This window comes from Monodelphis domestica, chromosome 2, assembly GCF_027887165.1.
Source record: "Monodelphis domestica isolate mMonDom1 chromosome 2, mMonDom1.pri, whole genome shotgun sequence".
NCBI lineage: Eukaryota > Metazoa > Chordata > Mammalia > Didelphimorphia > Didelphidae > Monodelphis > Monodelphis domestica.
This window is the reverse complement of record NC_077228.1, coordinates 304421408-304448286: the sequence shown is the minus strand read 5'-3', so window position 1 is coordinate 304448286 and position 26879 is coordinate 304421408. Positions and strand designations below refer to the sequence as shown.

Here is a 26879-nt window from a genome sequence, read left to right as displayed (position 1 = left end):
CTTTCTCCTCCCTTTTGGGTAACCACAACTTTATGTCAGTAAACAATAGGGTATTCTTTGAGTTTTAGGCATGCAGCATCAGTATGGGAATATTGCTACTAAAAAGAATGGACCTTTGTTTTATGGTACTGTAGTTTTCCAAATGAAATCCACTAAGCTTTCTTCCTTATTATTTCCCTACTAAATTCCTGAAGATATAGGCCTTTGTTTCTTTTGTACACTTTGACCATTTTTTCCAATTTCAATCTATATCCTAGATCCTTCATTTACTTGTTTTTTTTTTCCTGTGTGGAAAGTTAGGGTGAACTCTCTTAAGTGTTTAGGAAATTTTATTTAAAAAGGCACCACAATTATGACAATGTTATCTGTAATCAAGAGACTCAGGAAGTCTTTATCTAGGTAATACTATTGGCAAGCTTCTATTCCTGTGTATATCTTGTTTGTTATTACTAAACAGGAATTCTTTTTAAGTTATCCTTGTTTTTATAACTTTATTTTTTCTTTCTTTTTTTGATCTCTCTCTCTCTCTTTCTTTCTTTCTTTCTCTCTTTCTCTCTCTCTCTCTTTCTTTCTCTCTTTCTTTCTCTCTTTCTTTCTCTCTTTCTTTCTTTCTTTCTTTCTTTCTTTCTTTCTTTCTTTCTTTCTTTCTTTCTTTCTTTCTTTCTTTCTTTCTTTCTTTCTTTCTTTCTTTCTTTCTTTCTTTCTTTCTTTCTTTCTTTCTTTCTTTCTTTCTTTCTTTCTTTCTTTCTTTCTTTCTTTCTTTCTTTCTTTCTTTCTTTCTTTCTCAAAAAACCTTACTTCCCGTCTTAGAATTAATACTGTGCATTGGTTCTAAGACAGAAGAGTAGTAAGGGCTATGCAATAAGAGTTAAGTGACTTGCCCAAAGTCACACAGCCATGAAGTGTCTAAGGTCAGATTTGAATCCAGAACCTCCTGTCTCTGGGCCTGGCTCTCAATCTAGTGATCTACCCAGCTGCCCCCTGTTTTTATAACTTTCATGTAAAATTGTGGGGTTTTGGGATATAGATGAATGGCATCTTTTTTTTTTTTGGCAAGAAAACCTAAAAGGCAGTGTTTTACTCTACCAAATAAAATATTTTTATATAAAGAAATTGGGCTTTTTGAACTTTTGAGTAAATTTTAGTGCCAGTCTGACACATTACTAAAAAGGTTTGGTCTTCTTTTTGCAAAAGTATGGCTATTACCTTCTTGTACATTCATTTAATACTCCATAAATAAAAATATAGGTTATTTGCATAAAGATTTTGTAGAGGTGAGAAAGTAGGTATTAGGATTGTTGATGAGATTTCTTTTATCATTTTTTGTTGTTGTTGTTTTTATTCCCCAGTAGGAATTCCTCTTATTTTTTCCAAAGAGTTCAGAACCTCTTTCAACTATCTCAATATATTCAAAATTTGCATTTCAGAAGGAACTCCCCTCTTTCTTTACTTGATTTAGTACAGCTGTTTTTCCAATTTTTTCTTTCTTCTATTTCTATGTCCTTACATAGCATAATTAGGACTCATGTTAGAATCCAAATGTTTATATCCATCTACTCTCATTGATAGAGAAAATTGTTTATTATACAAGACTAATCAGATATTTTACATTTTTGTCATCCTCCAGGCTTTTTCTTTATATGCTCTTGTGATAATTGGGCATATTTGACTCTTTGACTAAGCTTTCTGTAAATGTCTTTTTTCCCATTGATTGATTTTAGTTATTTAATGAATTAATACTACCTTGAACTCTTACTTTTGTTTGACATTTTTAAACATCACTATTGCTGTCAATTTCTCAATGACTATTTTCCTTCAGTAGTTGGTTACCTTATAAGAAGTAAACCAAAAGGAGGGCAAGCCAAGAAGACAGACTATGAGAGAAAAGTTTAACTAGTGTTTCTATCCACTATAACTCCTCTAAATAGATTATCAAAATTCACTAGACTAAATCCTTGAAAAATCCAAAGGGGGGGCAAAACTATCAGTGAATTATTTGCCTATGCCAGGTGGAATAAAGAGACAGAATGAGAGTTTTGTGGCACTTGGGGACAAAGTCTGGCCAGGAGCAAACTATGCTTATATAGGACATTCTAGTGAAGAGGAAGGTTGTGCATCATCGCCAGAAGATATTCTAGATACAACACAGAGGTGCTTAAACTTATGTAGAGTACTGGTACAGATTCTAACTGAGAAATGTATTGCTCGCTAAACAATTCCGAAATATAGATCAAGAATAGACCTGGGCCTGAGGATTGAGGTAGAGAACCTTTATCTATAGGTATCATTTCAGCCTGAGGAATGATTGAAGCCCACTTGTTGTGTATGGAGAAAGGAATAAGTGCAAAGTTAAGCAATATCTACATGGGTCAGACTCAAGGAAAGGCACAGTATCTCAGTTGCATCTTCTAGTCCAATACAAAGACAGTGTAGGAATCCCAAACCAAAAACACAAAACTATAGTTGTACTGTTGTGAAGTTGAAGAACTTTCCAGCTGGCTGATAGTGACTAAGTCTAGCAACATTTTACTAAAACTCCAAAATGGATGTCTGTAGACCTGTTGCTCAGACCCAAATCCAGGTCAGAAACATGCCCAGACAGAGGCACACATTTTTCTGGATTAGACCAGTATGGGAGCACTGAAATCTTGCAAGTACCCAGTTTGAGCTATTGCTGAGGTGCTCAAATAGTCCAACATTCAATACAACAAGATTCAATACACCTGTAACAGGACCCATCAAGATCTTTCCTCCGACTGTGAGCTTAGCCCTTCCAAAAAGTCCAAAAAAGACCAGGGTGCTCAAGACAGAAACAAAGAAAAAAGATACAACTGTTAAAAATCTACAAGCAAAGTCTCAAAGAAAAAGAAAAATTTAACCAGAATTTCTGGAAAATACTGAGCAAGGCTTTTTAGGATTTAAAATGTTTATAAATAAGATGAAAACACTAGTGGAAAAACTGGAAAAGAAAACAGATATTAGAGCTATGGAAGAAGGAAATTAATATCTTCACAAATAAGTGACAAAACTCATTCAAGCAATAAACTCCCTGAAAATTAGAATAAATTATTCCATTAAACACAGCAAGAAATAATAAAATAAAGAGGAAAGACTAAAAAAACATTGAAAATGTAAGGTAGCTCATTGTAAAGAAAAATGAATTGGTGTAGAAAATTGATTAAGAAGAGATAAAAAGGGCCTGGATAATATATGTTAAAAAATCAGAAAAGAAGACTGCCTAGATCCCTTAGAGCCAGAGAAAAACATGGAAAAAGAATAGTCACCTCCTGGAAAAAAAAAAAGAATAAGCAAACAAAGCTAAAAAACTCTCAGAAATATGATAGTCAAAATCCACAGCTACTGCAAGTGGTCAGAAAAAAAAAAGGAATGAAACCAAGTACTAAGAAACCACAGTGAGAATCACATGTAATTTAGCATAAGGGATTAAAGATTTTGAAGTATGATATTTCAGGTGACAAATTATATAAACTTACAACAAAGATTAATTTACCCAGCAAAAAATTTATAGAATTTCCATGCATTTCTGAAGAAAATATTAGAGTGCCTTAGAAATTCTAAATTTAAGATACAGAAGTCAAGAGAAACATAACCAGATAAACATGAACAAACCATCATAAATGTAAAGAAAGATGAACTGCTTTCAATCTAATAGGTAGAGATGATACATATGACCCTTCTGAACTCTATTACCAGCAGGACTCCTAGAAGTAACTAAGTTAGACAGAAGGCCTTATAATGGTTCTATTACACCTTGAAAAGAAGATGGAAATGGATAGGGAGAGGAATGTACTGGGGGAAGAAGAAGAAGGAAAGTTAAGGAAAATTATTTCACATAATCAAAGCACAAAGTAGAAGTCTATAAAAACAAGGTGGAAGAAGTGGATGAGTGACTGATCCTTTAAACCATACTCTCATCTTCTCTGGTCAAAAGAGAGAAGAGTATATATTTAAATATTTTTTACTTTTTTAAAAAAATCAACACATTTTACTCAATAGGGAAAGAGGAGAAGGTAGGAAGGAGAATAAAGAGTGGCGTGATCATGGGATGGATAGTTCATGAGCATAAAAACCCTGTAATAAAGGATGTGCAAAATATGTGCAGCTTTTTTATTGGCAAAATATTGGGAAGTGACATGGTGCTAATTGGTAGGGAGAAAAGCTGAACAAGTTATGATAGAATACAGTTGTGTTGTAAGAAATGATGAAGATGATGGTTTCAAAGCCCCCTGGGAAAACTAGTATCAGTTGATGAAGAGTGAAGTGAAAAGAACCAGGAGCACAATTTGTACAATAATAATGATATTGTGAACAATAGAATTAACAGTTGACCACTGAATTATTCAGACTCCTAAAATCTTTGTGTTCTTTTCCTTCATATTATTAGAAATTAGAAATAATTAAATTTAATTTAATTAGTATTAGTTAAATTGGAAAAAAATCTATAGGTCCTGACTACTTTCTGTGAATTTTTGTGTGTGTAAATATTATTTTCTTTTAATACCCATGACATTTTTCTGTAATATCTTACTAATTCATTTATATATTAAAAAATAATGTTGTCTTTACCGCTATAACTTTTGCTTGGCAAAGAGAACAAATGTTTCAAAATTCTATGATCTCCTTGTTATCGAGTTATATAGTTTATGTGATATACTATAGTGATAGACTATGAACTAGTGGTGTAATGGATGGAGTTGGCCTCAGAGGTAAGAAAACTGCTGTGTCTGATATGAACTGCCTCTGTGACCCTGTAAAAGTAACCTCTCGGTGGCAAATTTCTAAGATCATAATTGAAAGAACAGTGACTAATCAGCATTAATAGAAAGCTTTTCCTTACCAGAAACATTTCTATTCTAATACAATCACAAATTTAAACAATACATATACAAACACATCCCAAAACAAAATAAAACCTGTTAGGAAATATCAATGTTCACAAATATTTATAACAATTTCACAATTGCTTAGGACAAGATCCAATAAAAAGAACCTCTCCATAATTTTTCCCCCAGCCATATAATTTTCTCTTAATGATTAGTGTTGGCCTTCCTTTGTTCTTTTCATACTTTATTCTTTAAATTATTTTTAAAATTCATCCTCTTTGATGGAAAATACACTTGTTGTATTGATAATAATTAACATTTATATTTAATTTAAAAATTTCAATCACAATGAAAGTCACACTTATTTTCTTCCTGACGCCCTTTCTCTCATTCTACCCTCATGGAAAAAGCAAGAAAAATTAACAATTTTTAAATATACAGTAGAGCAAAACACATTCCTTCATTTTAAAAAGCAAAGTCTCAATCTTCACTCTCAGTCCATCACTTCTCTATTGTTATTGTTCTTCAGTCATTTCCGAATCATTGTGACAGCACTTTGAGGTTTTCTTGACAAAGATGCTCAGATGGTTTGTCATTTCTTTCTCCAGTTCATGAGGCAAACATTATTAAGTGAGTTGTCCAGGATCACATAGCTAATAATTATTGAAGGATAGATTTCAACTCTTCCTAATTCCAGGTTCAGCATTCTATCCACTACACCACCTTGCTGCTCTTACCTTGCTATATTGGAAGGTAGATGCCACATTTCATCATGTGTCCCTTGGGATTATGATTGAAAATTACATTGATCAAAGTTCCCAAATCTTTTTTAAAAAGTTTCCTTTACAGTATTGCTATTATTATATAAATTGTTCTAGTTCTTCTCACAACAGTAAATCAGTTCATACTAGTCTTACCAAATTTCCTGTCATTTTATATAACATAGTAATGTGTATCACAGTCACACCATAATTTGTTCAGCTACTCCCCAGTACATTGACATTTCCTAACTTCCTTACATTTTTCATTTCTTTGCCAATGTAAAGTGACCTGAACATGTGTGTGTGTGTGTGTGTGTGTGTGTAGTAGTAGTAGTAGTCGTAGTAGTAGTAGTAGTAGTAGCTAGACAATGACCTTTATTCTTTTTTTCTTTTTCATTTTTTTACGAATTACATGTAATTACATATTTCCAAGTAAGTCTTTTGAATATATGGTGCAAATTGTCTCCCCCCTTCCTTCCCTCCAGAGCTGACAAGCAATTCAATCTGGGTTGTACATGTAATTCATGTAAAACATATTTATATATTATTCATAGTAAGTGAATAATATTATAAAAGCAAAACCCCAAAACAAGTGAAAAATCATATTCTTTCATTTGCATTCCTACTCCAACAGTTTTTTCTCTACAGGTGAATAGCATTCTTTTTCATAAGTCCCTCAGAATTATCCTTTATCACTGTAATTGTTCACAGTAGCTAAATCTATCAAATTTGGTCAATCCACAATATTGGTGTTACTAGTTAAATTTTCTAGGTTCTGCTTATTTTACTCTGCATCAGTTCATGTAGATCTTTCCAGCTCTTTCTGAAATCATCCTATTCATCATTATAAAAATTATTCCATCACCATCATATATCACAATTTATTCAGCTAAACTCCAACCGAGGGACATCTCTTTCATTTCCAATTCTTTGCCTCCACAAAAAGAGCAGCTATAAATATTTTTGTATAAGCAGGTCCTTTCCTAGTTTTTTTATCTCTTTGGGATATAGACCTAGTAGTAATATTACTGGATCAAAGGTTATGCATTGCTTTATATCCCTTTTGGAAATAATTTCAAATTGCCCTCCAGAGTGTTTTTATAAGTTCACAACTCCACCAGCATTCATCTCCCAGTTTTGCCACATCTCCTCCAACATTTATAATTTTTTTTTATTGACCAATTGGTCAATGTGATAGGTATGATGTGGCATCACTGAGTTGTTTTCATTTGAATTTCTCTAATCGAGAGGGATTTAGAACATTTTTTCACATGATTATTGGCAGCTTCAATTTCTTCTTGTGAAATCTGGAAATGGCCCTTATTCTTATAAATTTGAAACTCTCACCACTGCTCTTCTATCCCCTTGTCCACTTGTCCCCTCTCTCCCTTTCTTCCTTCCTCCTTCTTTCTGTGTTTTCTCTCATTGTCATATACATAAATATATATAAACACATACATGTATAATGTAGCACCCTTAAGAGAAAAACTGCAAATATTTTTATCTACATCCCTACCAATTTTAGTTTCATTGGCTTTCTATGTGCAATAAAGGCTTAAACTTTATATAATCAGAATTATCCATCTTACCTTCTGTGATTCCTTTTTATTTCTTCTTTGTTCATGTGTTCTTTCCTTATCCATAGATCTGATGGGTTTCAAGATTATTTTTCTTAACATGACACCTTTAGTTGTACCAGAAATTATTCCCACTTTACAGATGAGGAAACTGAAGCTTAGAGAAGTTTAATAATTTGCCAAATCCAAGAAGTTGACACCTATAGCCAGAAGGTATTAGAACTGAATTTGAAACTCAGATATCAATTTCTGGGGCTGGAGCCAAGGTGGCAGAGTAATCCAGAGGAGCTCTGTGTCACCACAAAAATCTTCTCCAATCAAGATTAAAATGTCACCACAAAAAGAATACAGGAGTGAAAGAACCAACAAGGAGACAGAGTGAAACAATTTTCAAGAAAATAAAAACCCTAAAGGTGGACAGACAACATCTGGGGCACTGGGATGAGAGGAGAGCAGAGCCAGCAAGAAGCTGTAGCAAGGAGGGAAAAGCAAGTCAAGAGTAAACCACACCCCTCTACCCGACATCTGTTATCCAAGATTCTGAACCTTAATTCCAAGCCAACATTCAGATCCTGAGATCCTGCCTAAGCAGTTCCAAGCCAACCCACAGTCCTTGAAATTTCAAGCCTATGGAGAAATCCAGAATCTCAGCCTTGAGCAGTCTGGGCTAAAGTGGGCTGATTCGTGTGAGCTCATAGTGAAGCCACGAGTCCCAGCCTAGGCTTGGGATGAGGATGGTTTGGTATGGCTGATAGTACTAAGTACTAACTATTGATCTTTTTGCCTAAAGCTCAAGGCAGAGCTCCAAGATAGGGCAATCAAGGGAATACCTAATTAGTTCAAGTGCATAATTAGAGCAAAGATTTGGGCCTAAACTTGAGGCTAGAATTTGATTAGTCCTGGACCTGATCATGTTAAGGGTGAGATCAAAAGCTTATACCAAAACCTGAGGCAAAACTTTAAGCTATCAGCATCTCAAGGCTCATTTGAATCAGCTGGGGGAGGAGGCTTTCAGAGTTCTCAGCCTTCAGATTATTACATCATCCCCCAAACCTATTTATAATTAGATAAGAAAAATGAGCAAACAACAATAACAAAAACCACCTAACACTAAAGAATTTTTATGGAAACAAAGAGCAAGGTACAAAAACAGAAGGGAACAGTGAAAGCAAAGGGAGCACTCTCAAAGTCCAAAAGAAAAAAATATGGATTGGACACAGATTCTGTCAGAGCTCAAAAAAAAAAGACTTCAAAAACAAAATAAGAGAGGCAAAGGAAAAGTGGGAAAAAGAAATGAAAGTGATGTAAAGAGAAAGGAAGGTGATACAAGAAGAAATGGACAAATTGAAAATGGAGAACCAAAAACTGACAGAGGAAAATCAGATCTTATAAATTAGAATTGACCATCTAGAAACTAATGATTTCTTGAGAAACCAAGAAACAATAAAGCAGAATAAAAGGAATGAAAAAAATGGGAAAACATGAAATATCTTATTGAAAAAACAACTGACCTAGAAAATAGATCAAGGAGAGAAGATTTGAGAATTATTGGACTCCCTAAAATCCATGAGCAAGAAAACAACCTTGGACATCAAATTACAAGAGACTATCAAAGAAACTTGGGTATCTCCTAACTTCAATTCCAGTGTTCTTTCTCTTTGTTATATTCAGCAGACTTAGATAAAGCATATTGATACAACCTTTACAGGCAATGTGGTGAGGTACTCCAACTTTTATGCAAAAGTATATATTTTTATTTCTTTCACACTTATAAATTACAATAGGAAAATAACATGTATAAAATTAATCAATATTAATTACATTCAATTATAGGTAATACTACTAATTCATTTTTAATATGCAACACAATAATGATTCTGCATCTAATTCACTATACTATAGACAGATGTTTATAAATTTTATTTTGTTACAGGTCTAAAATCTTTGTATACAGTTAGTCTTCTTCATATTTCATTTCTTTTTTTTTTTAAACCCTTACCTTCCGTCTTGGAGTCAATACTATGTATTGGCTCCAAGGCAGAAGCATGGTAAGGGCTAGGCAATGGGGGTCAAGTGACTTGCCCAGGGTCACACAGCTAGGACATGTCTGAGGTCAGATTTGAACCTAGGACTTCCCGTCTCTAGGCCTGGTTCTCAATCCACTGAGCTATCCAGCTGCCCCCTTTATTTCATTTCTTTCCTAGAATTTTACTCTACTCATATTTCACAAATACTACAGAGAATTGGCTCAGAGTTAGAATTGTAGGAGACAGGACTTGGAAAACAACTCAATCCATATTAGCCCAACTAAACCTTTGATTCTATGTGGGCTAAGTAAAACTATTAATATATATATATATATATATTTACATATATATATACACACACATATGCATATACATATACATATACATATACACAATGATGATTTTTCTTTAAATAAATTCATTTTTTGAAAAGATAAATTTACCAAATATGTTGGGTGGTATTTATTCATATCCTAAAGGAAAAGACATTCAGGTATCCTATATAGTGAGTGTTCCTCAGTCTTCATAAAAAATAAGAGTAAGAAAGGATATTTCTATAGACCACTTTCAATGATTATTGGCTCAAAGACTACTCCTAGCCATATTAACTGTGGTCTTTGTTTTCACATTTTCGCAATCATCAAACATTCCCATCTCTCCTCCCCTCCCCTGAAATACTCTGATTTTTTGCTTATCTTTATTATATTCTTCTTGCCCTTAATATCTTTAACAATTATAAAACTTCTTTATTGGTCTGAAAATCAATTACTTATCTATTTTAAACATTCATTAAAACTTATTTTTGAGTTCTATATTCTTTCCCTCCCAACTTTCCCTTCCCTGCCCACTGAAAATGTTGCAAATATAAAAATAAAAAATACCAAAAACATAAAGTGAAAAAATATGCCTCAATCTACACCCTGTTCATTAGATCTCCCTCTGGAGTTAAATAGCATTTTTCATAAAAGGTCCTTTGGAATTTTCTCAGGTTATTATATTGTTCAAATGAGCAAAGTTTTTCATATTTGATCATCCTTATATTGTTGCGCTATTGTTGTTTTAAGAAAATATATATGTCTTAAGTTACCCAAATCTTCAGTCATTTCTTATACCACAAAGTGATTTTCAAAAGATCATAGAATTGGCAAATAGGATGAACCTAAGGTATTAAGTTCTAAGCCATTACTTTATAAAAGCAACACAAGGGTAAGGGTATAAAGCTTAATTATCTTGTCCATAGCCTTATAGTTAATAAGTAAAAGAGGAAAGATTTAAACCCTGATCAACTCCAAATTTAGTGCTTTATTTACTGGGGCATTTTACATTGTACAACTTCCTTATCAATGACATTAATTAATGACCATAATCAATTAAACTCAATATCACTGCCAGCTAATGACCATAGACATTGTCATTTCTGGAAACAAAAGAATCTAGATACAGCTTGATACTTGAGAGTTGTGGGAATTGTTAATCTGGGGAAAGAGTTGTTTATTATTTACTGTTATCTTTTTTTGGCCATAACAAGTTGATAATTACAATGTCAGAAAAAGAATAATTTTCAAAATTCTAATGATAATATTTTAATTAAATTAAAATACTCGTTTAGTTCATAACATATGACTTGGCCATCTTATTTATCTTTCTGTCTATAGTATGTGAAACTTTTCAATTAAGAAAGAAATTAGAAATATTGCATGTTTTGTGTGAATTATTTCTAAGGGAATAGTTATAGAAGACTCCAAATTTTATTCCATCACTATATCATCTTGTAAAACTTATTTCTTTATTCTGTGAAACATTAATTATTTATCATACTTACTATGAATTAAATTATTTTAAAGGAAAGAAGTATCATCTAATAGATAAGCATAATTTCCTTTCTACATACATAATATAGTTAGAAATTTGATAAAGTTTCTCAACTTATGTGGAAAAGATGGAGATGTCAGGTATATGATTCTGTAGAAACATGGTTTTATAACTGTGCCCAATTGGATCCAAAATATAATGAATAATGAATAGAGGTGAACTTGAAAAGAATATCCCAAGAGTTTATACTTCATTTTGTGAAATAGCTGTCTAACAAAGGCTTCTATGCCATTCTTATTAGATTTATAGATGACATAGTACAGCGGATAGCTAACATATTAGATGACAGAAGAGGGATCCAAAAAAGATGTTGGCAACCTGGACTGATGGTACAAATTGATGATAATTAAATTTAATCTGAATGAATTTAAAATCTTATTCTTGAAATAAAAAAAAAAAACTGCACAAGTTCAATATAGGGGAGACATCTTCAAAAAAGAGCACACGAATAGAAATTCATTCTCTTTTAGTTTATAGTGAGCCAATGTGATTCAGAATGTGACATTGTAGCCCAGACTTCTAAGACAATCTTAGCCTACATTCTTAGGGGCAGAATGTCCAGAAAAGCTACGGTACTATCTAGATTAGTGCACATCTGGAATATTGTTTATTTATGAGCATAACATTTTCCATTGACAATTTTGAGTGTATCCAAAAGAAATTGGCTTGAGTGGTGGTCAAATAATTGGAAACAATACCAATTGTTAAAATTAAATTCAATGGACTTGAATCATTTGAAAGAGCAACTGATATTTGGCTCAAAAAAGAAATGATTTGGGGAGTGGAGATGGAAGATAATAATTTACAAATTATTTGAAAATATTTCATAAGAAGTTAGGGCTAGAAGGGCTACTAGATAGTATCTAGTCTAATCATCTGAAATTGCAGTTGAAGAAACTGAATTAGATGGGTAAAGCAAGATCGGATTGACATTTTGAACCCAGATCTTCTGCCTCCCCATTAAAGGTCTATTATGTGAAAGAGATAATAAAATTGTTCTAGTTGGTCGTAATCAACAAGGGTTGAAAGAATGAGCAGACTTTTCAAAAAAGAAAAAAAACAATTAGAGCTGAATATCCAGAAATGGAAGGAGATGCTTCTGCCATAGTCATTTTCACGTAGAGGTCAGGAGACTATGATTTCAGGGATGCTGCTGAGTTGTTTCCAATTCAAGTGTGGGTTGTACTAGTTGACATTTGTGTCCCTGTCTAGCCCTTTTCCCTGATTCTTTGGTGTCCTGCGTGGTTTGCAGCCTTTTTTTCTTAGAGGAAAACATTATACGTGATTTTGCATTTCTCTAACTTACTATCTTCATCAGTTGGAACATAGTTTCTCATTTTTCTTATTGCTAAATGCCTTGATTTTTTAGAAGGGCAATGTGAACCACTAAGCATCTTTTGGTGCAATAGTGCCACCTTATGGTTATTTGTATAGAGACTGACAGTTTAAATGTCAATACAAGGATTACTAAGTAACTTCATGACAGGAACAGTCCTATTCAGAGGAAACATTTGCACATGTGACCTTGCTTATGGATGCTCTTATGGCAGTAATATCTAACCTGGTTATCCATGGTTCTGTTAAAAGAAGCTAATTTAAAATGAAAAAGAAAAAAAAAAGAATGGCTTTCAAGCACTGTTATTATCATTTAAATTGTGTACTGTGCCAAGAGGTTAAGTTGCAAAGGTAGCAACCTGAACTACTAGAGATAATTTCTTTACCTGAGAGTTCCCTTTATCAAGGAAATCACAGGTCCAGGAGCATTCTTTTGAATGGTAGGGAATACATTGTAAAGTAAAATTGCCAGTTATTTCTCCTCTCAAAGTGAAGTTAGAACAGAGGAAAATATGAGTCTTTCTACCAAAACAAGTGGTTTGGTTTTTTTTGTTGTTGACTTGGTTTTTACTTTTTTTTTCTGATTCACACTTTACACGTCACACTTCTTTCCTTCCTTCCTTCCTCCCTCCCTCCCTCTCTCCCTTACTTCCTCCCTCTCTTCCTCCCTCCCTCCCTCTCTCCCTTCCTTTCTCCCTCCCTCCCTTCTTCCCTCCCTCCTTTCCTACCTTCCTTCCTCCCTCCCTCCCTTCCTTCCTTCCTTCCTTCTTTCCTTCCTTCCTTCCTTCCTTCCTTCCTTCCTTCCTTCCTTCCTTCCTTCCTTCCTTCCTTCCTTCCTTCCTTCCTTCCTTCCTTCCTTCCTTCCTTCCTTCCTTCCTTCTTTCCTTCCTCCCTTCCTCCCTCCCTCCTTTCCTCCGTTCCTTCCTCCCTCCCTTCCTTCCTCCCTCCCTCCCTTCCTTCCTTCCTTCCTTCCTTCCTTCCTTCCTTCCTTCCTTCCTTCCTTCCTTCCTTCCTTCCTTCCTTCTTTCCTTCCTTCCTTCTTTCCTCCCTTCTTTCCTTCCTCCCTCCCTTCCTTCCTTCCTTCCTTCCTTCCTTCCTCCCTTCCTTCCTTCCTCCCTTCCTTCCTTCCTCCCTTCCTTCCTTCCTTCCTTCCTTCCTTCCTTCCTTCCTTCCTTCCTTCCTTGAATCAATACTGGGTATTGGTTCCAAGGTAGAAGAGTGATAAGGGCTAGGCAATGGGAGTTCAATTGACTTGCCTAGGATCACATAGCCAGGAAGTGTCTGAGGCCATATTAGAACCTAGGACCTCCCTTCTCTAGGCCTGGTTCTCAATCCACTGAGCTACCCAGCTGCCCCCCACAGTCATTTCTAAGAAGGGAACGAACCAAGAATGTGGAATAAGAAAAGGGGCAATAATATCTATTTTTTTCTCTTTTTGTTCTTTCCTACTTTTCAAACTCTTAAACGTTCACGTTGATGTTGGAGGGTATGCTTCATAAGGCTACAGTTAATATTATTCTTTGCAAAGTCTCTGTTGGTATAAGATAGAATCCAATTGCTTAGCAGAGCAGAGGAAGAGTAAACTCGTTATAAATAACATTTTTTGAAAGGAATCTTCAAAAGGGCTTAGTATTTTACACCTCTGGAGATGATTAGGATCATGCAAATTTCAACTGATATTCTTGAGCAGTCTTAAAAAGAAAAACAACTTCCTTTTCAATGACATTAATCATCATTTGAAGAGATTTATAAAACTAGCATAAGAACTTATAGAAAAGAAGGTTTAAGTGTTGGCCAGATGTGACTTGACACTGGTAAATAAGAGAAACGAACCATCTAGGTGTTCTGATCTCTTCTAATCTCTGACATGAGACTTTATTTTATTTTATATCTTTTAGCAAATCTGTTATTTTTTCAGTGTAAAAGTATAATGAGTTCTCTGAGAGGAACTTTCATTACCAATGAAGGTCAACAGGGTACCTTCCCTTCAATTTTTAGCTTTAGAGAGATGACTGGCAGTGCTGAGCAGAAAAGTAGTTTGTGTGGGGATTTTGTAAGTCGTATTAGTAATAGCGTGAATATCTGATTCGGGATCCTGAGACTGCTTCTTTAACCACTAGGCCATTCTGTCACTCATTTTGCTTAAACTGTGAAGATTTGAAACTCTTGCAAAGCTATCAATCATAAAATAAAAGATGGACTGTGGGATGTTTTGAGCCCCACTTTGTCTCATTCTATGAGTCTTATGTGATTATGACAGAAGACAGTGAAAAACACTTCACTTGGCCTTTGTGTCAAGAGAAAGGTAAATATGTTTCTTGTGTTGAGGTAGAAGCAATGGTCCCCTTTAGTCTATAACTAAGCTAACTCACAGAAGGCCAGTAGAGAATAAGGCAGTATAAATTCCTTAAGTTCTTAGTAAGAAGGGATCTGACCAAGGGCAATGGATAACTCCTGGGGTTAGCCTGTCTTCTGACCTCTAGTGCAGAGAAGAAGGGGAATAAAGAAATACTCACAGTCTACCTGCTCCATGCTGTTGAAATAATGTCATGCTGACCCAGATGTATCACCCTGGAGGCTACTGACTCTTGTTCATTTAAATCCTTCCTGTATAGCATTTCCAAGTCTTTTGAAATGTTGCCCAGGAATCTAGTGATACTCTCGGGGATGGAGCTAAGGATGAAAGCCGACCCACACCTAAGATTCAGCCTAAGAGAAGGAAAAACTGAAGGGGATGAAGGCTTCATCTTTTGGTTCCCTTAGGAGAGAGTGTGTCAGCTCCATCATGCAAGGCTAGTCTGCTTAAATCAATGTCTATGTCTCTGAGGGGTGATTTCAGGGGCCTCAGGAAGCCTTGCTGACTATAAAGTTCCCTACTCTTTTCCCCCTACTCCATCCCACCATGACTCTTAATATTCTACTGTTAGAATTCTTTTACCATGCTATTGGCTTTGGGTTTTTATCTCTGCTAAATGCAAGTAGCCCTTAAAAGGCTTTCACATTAAACTCTTATTGGTAATTTATATCTGAACCTATATGAATTTGTTGAATGTTTTTAAAGGGGAGGGAAGGAAAAAGAACATGAAGTCAGGTATAATAGCAGTGGATACCTAAAATGGTAAGGGAGATAGGATCATAGTGAGGACCATAATGGTGCCAAAAACAAATTTTTCCAACTTCCCTATTTCCCTTGGTTTTATCCATTTTTAGGCACCTTGAAAATGCTCACAGGTCTAAGGCCTCAGTGGAAACATGAGCAGAGTTAAGAAAAAGTAACTTTTAAAACATTTATTTTAGAATAGATCAAGTCACTTCTTGGTCTGGTAATCCAATTTGGTTTCTCTCCTTGTACAAAAGCTTCTCAGGTCTTGCCATTTAGATGAGGCTAGCAGAAGACAATTGAGCCCAAAGCATCAAATAGTATATCCCTCTTTTTATCAATGAACAACAGGTCTGCTTTACATACATATAACATTTTCACTTTGCATACTGTAATGTAAAATCATATGAAGCTTCATTGGAGACAAATAAGTACACAGTAGAATGCAAAGGTTCAGCTCTGAGGAATGCAGGGATTTGTTAGGGAGGTCAGGGCTTGGCTCTAGGGTTCCAGACTTTAAAGAGCACAGACAACATTTGCATTCCAATAGCCTAGAAACTGTTGAGCTTAGCACCTAGTTGGTGATAATAATGAATTAAAACATGAAGCTACCAGCTGCCTTCTCTTGGCTGCCAAACTACAGGCAAATTCCTGCTGGACTTTGTCCCTTGTATTCTTACTTTTCCCACTAGGAGCCTTTTCTACCCGCAGGGACAAGTGTCAGGTGTTTCATGCTCTTATATACTCCTTGAAAAATATGCACTGAATTAGTCCTAACCAATGGATTTGTGGACACACTTAATGTTGATTGTACCATGTGCAAAATAGGGTAATTGCAGCTCAGATTATTACCTTTACTACTCTCCACAAAAGCTTATCCCTCTTAAAGAACAAAGGCTAAATTGACCTTGAGTTAACAAAATCTAAGATTCTCTTAGTGGCGACTTGAACCCACAACAATGAAACTTTACCTCTGCCAAGCTATACTTTACAATCTGAGAAAGACTGAAGGGATATTCATCCATAGGGAAATGTGCCATACAGAATGTCTAACAAGATGATCACCAGAAAGAAAAAGAAAACTTGAAAGACTTGTATGAAGCTATACAAAGTAAGGGAGCAGAACCAGGAGAATATTGTACATGTAATAGCTCAGACAGTCTGAATGCAAACTGAAGAATGCCATTTTTCACTTCATTTTCTCCATGAATTTTTCTCTAGTGTAAGCAATATGTGTGTTCTTTCACAATGTGATGAACATGGAAATATGTATTATATAATAACACATGTACAACTTATATCATATTTCCTATCTTCTTGGATGAGGGGGTAGTAAGTAGAGGGCGGAAGGAAGGGAGAGAATATAGATTGCAAAATGTCAGAAAAAATTATTGAAAAACTATACTGAAGTGTAGTCAGGATTTTTTTTAAAGCCTATATCTGCCTCTTTGCAGCTTTTACTCTTCCTGATTCTGTCCTCTGGGACCAAACTGAACAAGGCTAATCTCTCCTTTTCCATATGACAGCCATTCATATACTTGAAGACAGCTATGAAATCTACCCTGTCTTATCTTCTCAAGGCATCCAACCACCTGTCGAGACTTTATCCATCATTTAGTAATAAGTCCTCATCCTATTGCATTCATCAAACCTTCTCTGGTTACTCCAGAGCATGCTGATTTGTCTCCATTCTGAAATCTAAAGCAAGATTTTTACAAGCACAATCTTTCAATATAATGTAAATCTCATCTATGTAACAATAACAACAACACAATAATTTGCTCTTTGGATCATGATCTCGATCTCCTACTTCTCTGTATCTCCCTACCCAAAGCACCCAGGACACTATGCTTCAATGCCTGTCCTTTCCTCAATGTAGGCAAACACTCCTTCCCCTGAGTTAACAACTTCTCCATCACCATAAAAAAGGTCTTCATGCAGTATTGTGGCCTAAACATCATCTTCCTTTGGCCACTTTAAATCTGTCTAACAAGACTCTCCAAAAATAAGCAGAAATCTTCAGGTAAAAGTTACATAGATTGTACCAAGAGTTATGCAGAACGTGGAAGATGCAAAGCTTAAATTAAAATTGAACGAGCTTCTAAAGGTTGCAAAAACCCTGTGTAGCATTCTGTATGAGCCATGAGTCATTAAGCTTAAAACAGCATTAAGACTTTTTGGATATCCGGTGTAGTAGACCACCAGACACAAACTAAAAATATTTATTTGTTTATTTTCAGTTGTGTTTGGCTCTTTGTGACCCTATTTGGGATTTTCTTGGCCAAGATACTGAAGTGCTTTGCCATTTCCTTCTCTAGATCATTTTACAGATGATGAATTGGAGGCAAACAAGAGTAAATGACTTGCCCAGGTTCACACAACTAATGTCTGAGTCCAGATTTGAACTTAGACTCCAGGTCCCATACCTTATCCATTCTACCATCTAGTTAACAGTTCTGGAGTGGTAGGACCTATCAGATCTGTCCTCCACTGGCAGAGACATACTTTTGACATATGACGGCTGTGTTTCCCTTAGAAAATTTTATTTCCTCTTATGTGTCCTGAGGCTGCATTGAGATTGTTAATTGCAGATCAAATACTCATTTGCATTGGTAGACAGGGAAAATCTCACCAGGAATTAATTACCTAGGTTTATGAAATTATAGGAACGGTCAAAAAATGTCTCTAAGCTGGAATATATAGTAAACAGAAACAACACCATCTTTGCCTTCTAAGAGTTCGCATTTTATGTAAGAGAAGAGGTAGATGCCATTGTATACAATTAAACAATTGATAAATTAAATTGGGCAGAGGGCTACAGTATCTCCATTGAAAACAATTAGAAGCACTAATACAGAATCTTGAAGCTTTTGCTTTAACGGCCAAGAGGAGTCTTCCTTGCATCTTTTATATTGTGATTTGAACTCATGAAGAATCTTCATGAAATCAAATCTGGCCTTAGATACTTAAAAGTTTTGTGATCCTGGATGAGTCATGTAACCCAGTTTACCTCAGTTCTTCACCTGTAAAATGAGCTGGAAAAGGGAATGGCATCACTCTACTGCATTTGCCAAAAATCTCCCCATCAATGGGTTCACAAAGACCTAGCTATGACTGAAATGACACAACAATGACAAAAAATTAGATTAAATTGGGCAAAGAACTACAGTGTCTCCATGTAAAACAGAGACACTATTACTGCATCTTGAAGCTTTTTTTTTTAATACATGAGAAAGGTCTTTCTTAACTCCTTTATCCCGTGATCATATCTAGAAAACTTCCTATTTGTAGCATCAAGGTGAACCACCTGTATGTTTCACATTCCTCAACCTAGCCTGATTTTGTAGCTGTAGCAACAGAGTAACAGGGTTCTCATAGCTATAGGCACTCTGCTGTATCATTTCTCCAACATTTAGCACACACAAAGTCATCATGAGGTCATTCTGGCATTAGATCTATAAGCCAAATATTTGTGGAAGAAATGACTTTTTTACTTAACTACACAAATCTGATGAAAATTCTATAATTTGTTTGATGCTAATTGAGAAAAAAGATATCCATTGTTTTTGTTTGTTTATTTACTTTCCAGATGGGAATCAATGTTGTGGACTCAGCTGTATCTGGATTAGGTGGTTGTCCTTATGCAAAAGGTGCTTCTGGGAATGTAGCAACAGAGGATTTGATATATATGCTGAATGGTATTGGACTCAATACGGTAATCACACATTCGAATAATATTCATATATTCCATGAAGCTCCAGATCAGATGCTTTGTAAAAACTTTGTAAGATTTGTAAAAAGATGAGTTGTAAGAACTGAAAACTCATTCGAAGGTCAAGGTTTTATTTCACTCATGCAATGTGCTGAAATTCAGAGACTAAAATCCAATATCAGAAATAGCTTTAAAATAGCAATGTTGCTACAGCTCAGTCATCAAGAACAATACCTTACATTCAATATCATTTTATACTTCAATTTAAGAGGCAGTGTAGAATAGCAGAAAAAGAAATAATCCTAGAGAATGAAATTTAGAAGGACTTCAAGTCCTCCCTCCAATATGCACTGGCTGAACCACTCTAGGCAAGTTATTTAATCTTTAGTTCCACAGACAGCTCTCTAAAACTCCGAAGTTGTAGAAAAGGTGCTAATCTGGTTCAGTGGAGGGAATATCCTAATGAAATCATAGGTGTAGATGGCACCCCCCTCCCCACACTATTCCCATTGCCACAAACCAAAATGTACTCATCATGCTTTTATTAAGAGCTTCAGACACTGCACTAGCTAGTCATTGGGAGTATCAAGAAAGAAAAAAATTAAACCAATCAATAAAATTTATTGTGTCCACTATGTGCCAGGCATTATGCCAAGCCCTGGGATTGCAAAGAGAAGCAAAAGATAGTCTGCGCCCTCAAGGAATTGACATTCCGTCAGAGGATCAAATTTTCAACGTTCCCACAATACATAAAATATTTCCATTGGTATGACTTGATTCTCATGATAACTTCAAGAGGTTGATAATACAGAAATTATTCATCTTGATTTATAAAGAAGGAAATTAAAGTTCAGAGAAATTCAATCATTTCCCTTTTTTAAATTGACTGGGAAAGAGGAAAAGGCTTATAGATAGTGATGTAAAACATTTTAAGTGCCATAACATGTAAAACACATTTGGTACTTGTTAAGAATCAGAGATTTAGATCTGAAGATGAAAGGAACTTTGGAATCATCAAATCTAACACACACTTAAAGATAGACAGTTGGCTAAGTGGATAGAGCACTGAGCCTGGAGTCAGAAAGAACTGGGTTCAATTCTAGCCTCAAATACTTGCTAGTTCTGTGACAGTGGGCAAGTCATTTAACCTTACTTTCCTCAGTTTCCTCATCTATAAATGAGGTGAAAAAGGAAATGGCAAACCGTTCCATGCTGTTAGCCAAGAAACTCCTAAATGGAGTTACAAAGAGCCAGACACAACTGAAACATCCAAGCAATGACATGTGAATGAGTGACAAAACCTGTTTTATCTGACCCCATAGGATTAGAATAATGGGGTAGAAGTTGCAAAGAAACAAATTTAGGCTTGAAAACATCAAAAACTAACTCCTTAACAATCAGAATTATCCATAAATGGAATGGCCCTCCTCAGGAGATGGGGGTTCATGCTCATTAACTGTAAAAAGAGAATCAGAATAGCATGTACTTCACAAGGAGTTGTGAGGGTCAAAATAAATAATATCTGTAAAGTGTTTCACACAGTTCTTTGCATTTACTTGTTGTATAAAGATACTTATTTTCTTCTCCCTCCTTCATGTTCTATGGAGGAAGAATCTAAAGCCTAGAGAGGATGAATGTCAAACCCTTGTTCATGCAGGTGGTGGGTGAGTGGCAGAGCTGAGAATTCTAGTCTAGATGGTTTAACTTCAAATCCAACCATCTTTCTACTTTATTGCACTTTATTCCAAGCCATTACATCACAGACTTTCCAGATCCTCTAGCTCAACCTCTTCATTTCATAGAATAGGAAACTGAGACCTAAGAAGGAAAATGACTCACTCACTGACATCCAGGTAGGAAGTAACAAAAACAAGAATTCAGAGCAGATCTTTTGACTCCATCAGTAATGGTCAATGGTCATTCCATGGGACCACACTGGATTTATATTACTTAGGTTGTACCTATCAACACTCTTTAGGTAGGGCATTCTATTTAGAAACAAAGAAATTTAGCTTTCTGTCAGGAAGAGTTCAGATAAAATTGATTTCAGGAGAAAGAAACATAAGATCAACAATTGGACACAAGATTGAAATTGGACACAACAGAGTTGGATTCAAAATCTGGCTCTATGCTGTGAACTTAGGAAAATTGTTTAGCCTTTCTGGAACTCAATTTCCTTATCCATAAAGTAAAAAGAGCTCTGATCAGAAATGTCCCATTCAATTCTGAATTTCTTGATTTATCTGAATCACTTGAATCTCAGAAACACGGATATTTACTTAGTAGGAGGACTGTCGTGGCTTTCTCTAGCTTTAGCATAAAGTTTGTTGTTTTGTAAAATACTTTAATAATATTTTTCATGTTTTTGTTGCTGTAGGATCTAAAGGAAAGCTAGGTCTTTTTTAAAAAAAATATGGATTAGGCTATTACATTGAGAAGCAATATAATGAGTTTAAAATTTGTTCTACTGGACATTCTTTAAGGCCTATGTAAGGGTAGAAAGCTGCTAAAAGCAAACTGTCCTTTCTTTGCTCGGATTTCAGAATCCAACTTAAATGACTATAACAAATGAAATTCTGAAGAGATGACTAGGGGATTTGATGGTCAATGAAACTTTAAAAGTCTCCTGTGCACATTTATTAGAAGATAAATAAGAACTTTCAGTTGAAACATGTAGCTGAAATTTCCTTTTAACTATGAGAGAATTAAAACTAGTATATGCCCTGGACCCAAAAGAGAAGGTTCCTAAGGGCATTTCTGTGACTCAACAGGGTTTTCTAAAATACAACCTAAAACCTATTAGGTCTGGGAACAATTGTACAATAAATAGCAAAAATGAAAGTCATTTACATGTAGAAGCTTTTAAAATGTTGTCATGGTTATTATTTTTAATGAAAAAGAAAAAGGGACTTAAAATCACTGACCTCCAAGAAGTTTGCAAATCCAAAAACAGTTAAAAGGGAATATGATAAAGTAAGTGTACACAAACATAAAACACACAAACACATATGTTTATATATGTTGTTGTTCAGTCCTTTCAGTTGGGTCTGACTTCATGATCCCATTTGGACTTTTCTTAGCAAAAAAATACTGGAGTAGTTTCCATTTCCTTCTGTTCATTTTATAGATGAGGAAACTGAGGCAAAAAGATTATCTAGTGACATAATATCAGTTTCAACCTTAATAAAATTACTTTTAAATTGATTTTATCAGATTTGTGAATTCCTGGTGTGGAAGCTCACTTCATAGATGCAAATTGTCACTGTCTGTAATTCATAGGTTTGGAAAGTTACCAGACAACTGAATGGCTAAGTGACTTTTCTATCAGAGAACCAGTATGTGTCAGATTCAGAACTTCTTGTGAATCTAAAACTGTATGTCTATTAGCAACGACACATTTTTCTAAACCAGAAGTTTATCCTTTGGGGCCCATGAATTTAAATTTCAATGTATATTTTGAAAACCATTTCATGATGGTTGGTTTCCTTCATGATATTACGCCTTTATTTTATGTTTTTAAAAACATTATTCTGAGAAGAGATCCATAAGTTTCACTAGATTTATAAAGGAGGTCATGACACAAAAAATGAATACGAAACTTGGCCTTTTTGTGAACATATAACTTTTTAACTGTTTTTTTTTTAATTTAAAAAAATTACTAGAAAATTTCTAGAAGCTGGCATGTGTGAATTATTTCTGTAATTTCTTTGTGACCTAAAAAAATTATCTTAAAACATTTTTTTCTTTGTCTCTATCTCACAATAGTGAAGAGTTCTTATGATTTCACCTATTGCCATCCAGAAGCTACTTTAATCTCAATCACTTGACTCTTTCTTTGTGTTTTTCCAAAGTCTGTTGTATCTTTCATCTCGTTCATCAGTGTATATGATATTTATATTGTGGCTGCCTCATGACTTTATATCTGTGTGATATTATAGATTTTTTTTTAATTTAAAAAATTAGGTTTCATAGGTCTGATGATCATTCCTAGGCTTTGATCATGAGGATGTTTGAATTAAAATCAGAAAGATACAGATTAGAATTCTTGTTCAAGCCCTTAATAGAAAGGCAAGCTTACATATTTCATTTTATTCCTCTGATTCAGTGTCTTCATTTTTAAAAGGAGAATAATAATAAAACCTATTTCACAGGGTTATTTTATTTTGACCATCAAATGTGATAGTGTACCTAAAATACATTTTGAAAATCTTTCATAATAGCTGATTTTTATAGCATTTTAAAGTTTGCAGTGTGATGGACATATATTGTCTTATTTAATTTTTACAATAACTCCTTGAGGGGTGTCTTCCCCACTTTACCAATGTGAAAACTGAGGTCAGGGGGAAGTACTTTGACATGTTGACATAGCTTTTAAGTATTTGAGGCAGGATAAAAATCTAAGTGTTCTTGAAACTGAATCTAGCTTCATAGTCATTATAATATATTGCCTTAGAGTATTATATTAAGATAAGTTGGTACTATTCCTATTTTTAAATAGAACAAATAAAAACAGTAATACTATGTTCCATAAGGAGAATTAAATGTGAAATATGTGGGTTTAGAAGGATGAAATTAGCACTGGATGTTTATTGAACCAGTTAGGAATAGCAGAGATAATAAACAGATAGAATACCGAATTTTAAGTAAGAAAGATTTAAACTCTATTCTGACCTCAGATACTTACTAGCAAGTGAGATGATTGGGGACGCAAGGTATGCCTTTTAACCTCTGCCTGCTTCACATTCTTTATCTGTAAGATAGGAATAATTCAACCTTGCACATTTATGGTGATGATAAAATGAGGTAATATTTGTAAAGCACTTTGCAAACCTTAAAGCTCTATTTAAAATGCCATCCAATTGCACTACTAACGACCTTTCACTGTCTCCTTTCTCCCTTTTCTTCCTTCTGATTTTTCTACTCACCAGGGAGTCAATCTTTACAAAGTGATGGAAGCTGGAAACTTTATCTGTAGAGCTATAAATAAGACAACAAACTCTAAAGTAGCTCAGGCATCCTTCGGCGTTTGACCTCAATGAAGTTCGGTTGTGAAATTTGGAAGCTCAATCACACCTACATAGATCTCATCTGAGAAACATTACTGTCACCCTATTTGGAAATGTGAAATGATGGGCACGACTGGAACTGGACTCTTAAAAAGAAGATCGTTGATTTAAACCATAAAAATGAGTGCTTGATACCAGTTAACGAGAAAAACTTGTGGATAAATAATAAACGATTTCAGTGTATCAACATATTAGAACTTGAAAAATGTTATATATTGCTGTGACAGAAATAACTTTAATTCATGTGAAAATTGACTGCAGATTTCCCCAATATTGAATACTTGGTTAATACTTAATCAAGTTGGTTTAACAGTGTACATATTTTCAGTAGTTTATGAGATTCCACATAGTGTGTGGCCCTGATATTCTACATTTTGCTTCTGGATCTCAACTTTCTGTTTGCCAAGTCTGTTAAGTTATGAATGAAGAGCCAAATCTCAATATGACCCTAAGTAATTTTAGCAATAAGACTTTTGTATTTCAGCTCTAGTTAACATCTGTTAACTATTTGAATGACTTTATCTTGTTCCAAGAGACTGTGGTCAATGGCAACATGCCATATCCTGTGAACATATTAGGACCTCCCATATTTGTTACATGCATCCAGTTCACCATACTTCCCTTTTCATCAGTTCCATTACAAAACAATGGGTTCTTCCTCAACAATAAAGAAGTTGGAGGTAAGATTTCCATCTCGTTTATTCCATACGATGAAGGAGAATGATTCTGACTCTACTTGTAGCGCATCTTTTTTTCACATTTTCAGGGGGTTCCATGTTGCCCTTGTAACTAATTGTAATTACAGTGCTATTAAGGACAATCTTCAATTCAGGGACAATGACATTCTTCCTTATTCTGTAGTTAAGTTGGACCATCATCTAGTGGGGTAATCTGTTTTTAGTACTGCATATAATATTAAACTTGATGAAATTCTTGCTTATTATAAACCTAAGAGGTAAAATTGTCACACAGTAAACACTTATTGAAATGGCTCAGGCCAATGCATCAAAGATGGGTAATGAAAAATACAATGTTAAGAATAACATTTTAGTAACTGATGTAAATCATATGCAGAAAAATGTACTATTTCATTCCTAAATGTCAGTTATCTTATTTATGTAAGCTTCTCCAATAATACCTGATGATATTATCTTTTGAATAAATTGAATATTGGCTCAAATATGAAAAGGAACATTGTGAGTTTTCTTTTAATATTCATCAACTCTTTCAAAATATTTTTTTTAATTTAAGGCAAGAAAGAGAATTTCTGATGGCAACTAAGTTGAGTTTAAGAATAATAGCATGAATAATAAGTCTCATAAATGAAACATGTTAGGATTTGGCAGAACCAAAATGGCTATCAGAAGAAGGTCTCAACAACCTAGTACTGAAACAATAGTGAAGAAAGCATATACTTGTACTCCAAAACTGACTTGTCACTCAAAATGGTAAGCCCACTCTACTTCTTTCATCAAAAAATTATCCAGTAGTGATATTGAGTGTTTTTTCTACCTCATTCCCCTATCCCCTAAATGTATAAATATGCATGGTCCTCCACATGTATCCCTTTGTGGTTTACCTTTCAATCCAAAATAAAAATTCTATCCTTAACAGGAAATACTAATGTTACATGAACTTCTGAAGGAAAAATGTTCTAGGTCCAATGAAAGAACATAGTTCCTAAGATTTTGGATTGTAAGAGATTGATTTCCATCTTAGTATGGCTGTCTCCTAGCATGGTGCCCAAGATAAAGAAGGTACCTAATCCAAGATTTTAAAAATAAATTGAATGTTAGAAATCAAGTCAAAATCCTTCAATATGTAGATGAAGAAATGGTTGACCAGAGATGTTAATCACTCTAGAACTTAACCCAGAATAAGGAAATTAAGTACAAATAACAGCAAAAGTAAGTTTTTATATAGCATTTTAGAATTTAAAAAGGGTATCTCATTTATAGGAGGATGCCATCATTATTATTTCCATTCTTCAGATTAGGAAATTGATGCTGTTGAAGTGGGAGAGTTGAAGTGATTTACCCAGGGTCATATAGCTAGTACACTAAGGTCAGATTTTCCTAACAATCAGAACTTTTGTGCCATTAGAAATAAAACAAAAACTCTGTAAAATATTTAAGCTGATATCTTTAGAATCCCTAGCCTAAAAACCAAATGTTATTTAGCCAAGAAAGCTACCCTCTTTTAATCACAAAATTGACTAGGTAAAGGAACCACTGAGGTCCTTTGATCTTACTGCCATGTGTCCCATCTACAATACCTTGGACAAGTATCACTCTGACCTCTACTCAAAGATCTCCAGTGGTGAAATTCAAAAGATTTAGTGGTTAAGAAAATTTTCCTTACATAGAACTTAATTCTTTCTCTCAAACTTCCATGTGTCACTCCTGGTTCTTCTTTTTAATGACAAGCAGCAGAAATCTGATTCTCCCAATAATAATCTTTCAAATACTTGACATCTATCGAGAATTATTTCCAAAACCCTCTACACACCCTGGATTTTCTCTATAACAACAGCTGATTTGTTCAGAGAGGAATTCATTTTGATCTATTGAAGTACTATTCGTTAA

The 26879-nt window shown here is 34.6% G+C and overlaps 1 protein-coding gene across 1 annotated transcript in view; it reads left to right on the top strand.

Annotated features, from left to right (window-relative positions):
• HMGCLL1 (3-hydroxymethyl-3-methylglutaryl-CoA lyase like 1) overlaps window positions 1-25482 on the top strand; it is a 170022-nt gene extending 144540 nt beyond the window's left edge. Inside the window, exons 7-8 of the mRNA XM_056818434.1 lie at window positions 19106-19231; window positions 24157-25482. Coding sequence (XP_056674412.1) covers window positions 19106-19231; window positions 24157-24258 — 228 coding nt within the window. The 3' untranslated portion in view covers window positions 24259-25482. The remainder of the gene's footprint in view (window positions 1-19105; window positions 19232-24156) is intronic.
• The last annotated feature ends 1397 nt before the right edge of the window (window positions 25483-26879 follow it).